General features: G+C 34.9%; 1 protein-coding gene across 1 annotated transcript in view; it reads right to left on the reverse strand.

The window, feature by feature from the left end:
- Positions 1 to 1813: 1813 nt before the first annotated feature.
- The window catches only part of LOC102592720 (DNA mismatch repair protein MLH1), a 38874-nt gene continuing 35257 nt past the window's right edge, over positions 1814 to 5430 (reverse strand). The window contains exons 15-16 of the mRNA XM_006338816.2: positions 2394 to 2554; positions 1814 to 2114 (exon numbers count right to left, since the gene is read on the reverse strand). Coding sequence (XP_006338878.1) covers positions 2070 to 2114; positions 2394 to 2554 — 206 coding nt within the window. The 3' untranslated portion in view covers positions 1814 to 2069. The remainder of the gene's footprint in view (positions 2115 to 2393; positions 2555 to 5430) is intronic.

The raw sequence follows: 5430 nt of genomic DNA on the forward strand, positions 1-5430 counted from the left end.
GTACAGTAAAAAACTCCTTAAAGATCTATACTACCATTTCTTGAAGACAAAATTCAAATTTGACATGCCATTGTAAGGACATAAAGACCTTAAAAACTTTGTCGCACCTTGATGTGTGAAGTGAACCAGGAAAAGAAGACAAGAATTAATAAACTTTTGTCATGGGTTCAAGGATGTGCCGGATGACCTATAGAGGAATATGACTAGACTGGAGCCTCTTTTAATCACATTAAATTAATTGCTCATATTAAAATATGGACAAATTCTCAAGTTTACTGTAAGTTGTCAATACTTTTCTTGAAGTAATAGATGTGTTTCTGGACACTGCGATTGGAATAGAAGTGTAGTTTCAAATTGAACTTCATCGCCCTGGAATGTTGATTTTTAGAAAACACTCAAACAAACTAAATAATTTGTGTAATATTTTTCCCTTTCAAGTATATATAATAAGTTGAATTGTTGTCCAATATGATACATTCTCCCTTTAATTTTTTATTTTAATAATTACTTATAATACATTTAAATGGGGAATGTAAAATGATATATGTAAAGAAAAAGGTAGGGCTGAACTTTCTACTCGTTAGAATAAGAATATTTGTTCACTTTTTTCATCCTTTTAAAATTTATTTATCCCTTCACCAACGATTATTTATTTATTAGAAAATTTAATATCTCCGGTTAATGTTCATTGAAATCCCTAAAAATATCAAATAGTAACATTTCCCGGAAGCAAAAAGATAAATTATAAAATCAAATTAAAGATGATTGATTGAAGGATAAATGATAATTATCATCTTCCTTTACATTATTAATGTTTGTTACTACGTAATCTTGTATGTAAGATAATATAGTGTTTTAGTTTTAATTACTCATAGGTTTTGAGTATTATTTTATAAATTCTGCGATAGTAAATTCTCGCGCAAAGAGAGTGATTTTACTAGTATTAGAAAGTTTAGGAATATTGGACTTGTTGCAATAAATAGGGTTGGCCTTTTGAGAATAAAAATGCCAAATAAATTAAGGATATGAGCATAGATCTTTTAAAAGTTTTTGGCCTCAAATATAAGTATTGGTAATTGGAACGTTTTTTTTAATTTCCAAGAAACCAAGAGACATCTAATTGAAGAACCAAACTTTCAATTCTATACGATGTAACATGTAAATTTAAATGGAGAATTAATATAAGTTATAAGCAATAACTAGTGATTATATCCAGCAATAACCCTTGATAAATTTATTCAATATATAGGAAGATTTGATATGGCTTTTACATGGAAAATCCGCCCACACAGATTTTGCAATTTTGATGTTATTCAAGTAGCCGTGAAATTGGCGAATGATCTTGTGGTCGATTTTTGCTCAAGCTTGAATGTTCAATTCACGATCACAATCACATTTTAAAAATAATAATAAGAAAAAAGTATCAACTTTATGTTTGATTAAAATGTGTAAAATATATTATATGCAAGTAATCCTGGTTGATTACTTAGTTGTTATGATAGTATTCCAACACAAATTTCATGGAGTATCATTTTTGTGTATAATAAGAATACTTTCCCAGTAAGGAAATATAGAATTCACTCTATACCCATATCCCTGGAACAACGGTAAAATAAACTCCATCATCTTGCTTCCATATTTTCTCAGTTTTTACCATGTTGATTTTCAGTAGAGATTAGGTTTATTGGCATCTTTGGTTTATCGAGTAATCAAGAAAAGTAAATTTTAGCCTCCAATTTTCTTGGCTCCTATTTGCTTAACTCACGTCTTGCGTATAACATGATGTCTTCACCACTAGTTTAATGGAATAGAGTAAAAGAGACAAAATGTATTCCTTCCATTTTTGCTTCTTTTCACAGTGAACGCGAGCACAATAAAACGTTTGATGTAGGGGGATGGTTGTGTACTATGACAAGTCTGACCATCTTCACACCAAAAAAGAACTTGTACCAGTTTTTCATATTTTGATTCTTTGGGGGTAGGGGCCAGGGAATTTCCTTCTCAAATCAGAAACTGTACATTTGTACATCCTTTTGCTTCAAGGAGGCCACATCAAAATTCTCCTAGGTTTAACATCTCTCGAAAATTCTGTAGAGCTTTTCCAGTGATGCAACCTAGAATAAGACAATAGATGATCAATATCATAAACATGGGCGACTCAAGATAACATCTACAAAAAGAACAGTTGAAAGACGGGGAAGGAGCAGGTGGAGAGAGATATCTGCCTGGAAAAGACTACACCGAATATTTATGCTTTTTCACTCCTTTTCATTTTTTGGTTTCCTATTCATTTCCTCTGGAAATATAGTAATGAGAAAGATTGTGACACTAAATCTTGATAGAAAAAAAATGTAAAGTAAGAGATGGCAACGAAGAAGAGAAGTTTTACTTACCTGAACAAAAGTTCCATTTGTAGCCATGGAAGTAGGGGTCTTGAAGAAGAGCCTGAGGGAGGGAAACAGAACATGCTGAATTGACCATTCACGTTGAGCCCAGGCATTTTCAGCCTCCAAAAGTAATTCTTCCTCAAATTCAGCCTCCATGGTATCATTCTCTTAGTAACAGCAAATTCAGAAGTTAGTCCTAGCTAAGAAATGATCCACAAGATTAATATGAAAGAAACACATAGTAATGTGTTGGGAGAAACAATTAACGGTAATACTCAGTGAATGTCAAAAATCACCATATAGAATACAAAGTTATAGTCATCACTATTAGTATTAGACTAGCAAGTGTGCTATGATAGGGACAGGCTATCAAATGAAAGTATTTTGTAACGACCCTCAAAGTCATTTTATGATTTTTGCCGTGTTTTGCCTATTTTACCCCTTCCCGTAGCATCAGTATAATATTTGTGGTTTGCGGGGGTAGGTGTCATGGTTCCCAAAGTGGTTGGACGAGATTTGGATGAGTTTATCATTTTGGAAAGTTGAAATGGCTGAACAAAGTCAATATTTGAGGAAGATGAGCTCGAATGGAATTTCGAGTTCGTATGAGGTAGATATGCTCATTTTAGTGTCTTGAAGGGTTGTTGGTGTTGGTACTGGTACTGGTGCGACCGTGGAAGCAGAAATAGGTTTGCATCCGCGAAGCCCTAGGTGCAAAAATCAGACCACATGCACGAAATCGGGGTGCAGAAGTGGCACCGCAGGTACAATGTCACTGGTGCAGAAAAAATGATGGCGGAAGCAGAAATAGCTGAGATAAAATCTCATACTGTTTTTCTATTTGGTATTTTCAACATTTAGGGAGCTCCAATTGAAGTGATATTCGAAGCATTTTTCTCCTATGATCAACTGGTACATGATTACAATCCAGATTTAGTCATTTTGCAATAATACCCACTACTTTCATACTTAAATTCATGGTTATATATGTGGGAATATCGATTGTTGGCTTTAGGTGTATAAAGTATGATCTTTTGGCAATGGTGGAGGCAATTCGAGATTTTTTGTCGCGAGGGTAAGAATCTAACTCCCTAATTGGTATTTTATTTACTGATCTGTTGATTATTTCACCGTTTAAACCGCATATGAGCATAGAAATTGGAGATTTCAAACTTAAGGTTATTTAATCGTATTTTGATGATTTGAGGGTCAATTTGAACTCCATTTTGTATGAATTTTTAGATTCAAGTTTCACTTCCTAATTGGCATTTATTTACTGATTTGTTGATTATTTCACCGTTTAAACCGCGTATGAGCATAGAAATTGGAGATTTCAAACTTAAGGTTAAGAAATCGTATTCTGATGGTTTGAGGTCAATTTGAACTCCATTTTATATGAATTTTTAGATTCAAGTTTCTTATGTCATGGATAACATGATTTTCAAAGAAAAATCCCGTTTTTCCCTGGTGGACTCGGGCTCGACTTTTTGAACCCGGAATATTAGTATAACAATATGAGTGCCTACGGACTCGTTTACTTATGCAGATTACTTTTTGACCAGATTGGGCTCGTTCAGAGGCTTTGAGGAAGGGAAAATCCATAATTTGACTTTTCAGACTTCTATTGAAGGCAAGTTAAGGCTTTCTTTGACTCTTTACAAAGTGTTAGTGTATTGTTGACTGTGTATATCGGTAATGGGTAATGGGGGATCTGTGTAAATGAGATGACGAGCATTTATGTGAGTACCGGTGCCATGTATGGGTTTATGTGATTATCTGACTAGTTTGGGTTGATTCCTTGCCTTAATAGCATGATTGACAAACTTGTGACTTGTTTTGACTCAGGAACATGCTAGTTGATGACTTTACTCTCGATTCAGAGTCGAATTATGGTAATATCTTGTGATAGCTGTGATCCTAACTGTATTTTGGGTTGATATGAAGTGTTTATATGGGCTGAGACATTGAAAAGGCAAAGATTGTAGGATTGCGTTACTCTATGAATGCACTGCCTTGAAATGTGTATTTGTGGATTTGGGATCTGAGTTGCATGCATGCACATTATGCATTGCATTTCATAAGGATCGAAGTGGCACGCCTGCCCAATATTATGTATTGGAACAGAGTGGCACATGTCCCCAATATTATGCATGAAACGGAGGGCACGTTTGTACGAGGTAGCTGTTTGGTTGATCCACAGTTCCTGGATCTCTTATGTCCTTTTGTTTTGTCCATGTCTTTCGTATTTAAAGACAATGTAGTAGTTATTATCATACTTTGACACTCTTAGAGGCTTGTACTAGTAACACTAGGTTTGGGAAGAGTTGTATCTATTGCCGCATATTTTATGAGTTTTTTAAAATTATATCGTTTTATGACTAATTATGATTCTTATATGTTAATTCCAAGTTTTCGTATTTCGTTTTGTTACTTTGGGTTGGCTTACCTATCGGGGCACTTACCCGATTTTGGGTCGAGACTTTACCCAAGTCACAAGAATAATTATCTCCAATATCATCCCAACATATATTAAGTTGGTCTATCTTCCTAACAAGTACGGCCAGAATAGCCCATGGGTTTCTAATATGGTGAATATCCCGTATGGTGTCTCGGTGTGGAGAACTATCAGAAATTTATGGGGTCAACTACAGCACAATATTAGATACAAAGTGGGGAATGGGACCAAGGTTCTTTTCTGGAAAGATCACTGGATTGGTCAGGATTCCTTGATGTCTTCCTATCCGGATATATATATCCTCAGCGCGTCTCAAGATGCAATGGTAAATGAGGTATGGTCTGAACAAGGATGGAATTTCAGCTTCAGAAGGTTACTAAATGACTGGGAGATAGGGAGAGTAGCCGAGATGCTACAAACACTAGATGATTTCAAGGGCACAAATCTGGAAGTTGATGTAATGATTTGGAAACACAATCATGATGGTATGTTGTCAGTCAGCAGATTGTACAATAGGAAAGTGAAGGAACTTCCAGGGGAAATCTCTGGACCATGGAGTAAGGTATGGAAAAATAAAGTGCCAACTAA

Source organism: Solanum tuberosum, unplaced genomic scaffold, assembly GCF_000226075.1.
Source record: "Solanum tuberosum cultivar DM 1-3 516 R44 unplaced genomic scaffold, SolTub_3.0 scf00006, whole genome shotgun sequence".
Classification (NCBI taxonomy): Eukaryota; Viridiplantae; Streptophyta; class Magnoliopsida; order Solanales; family Solanaceae; genus Solanum; species Solanum tuberosum.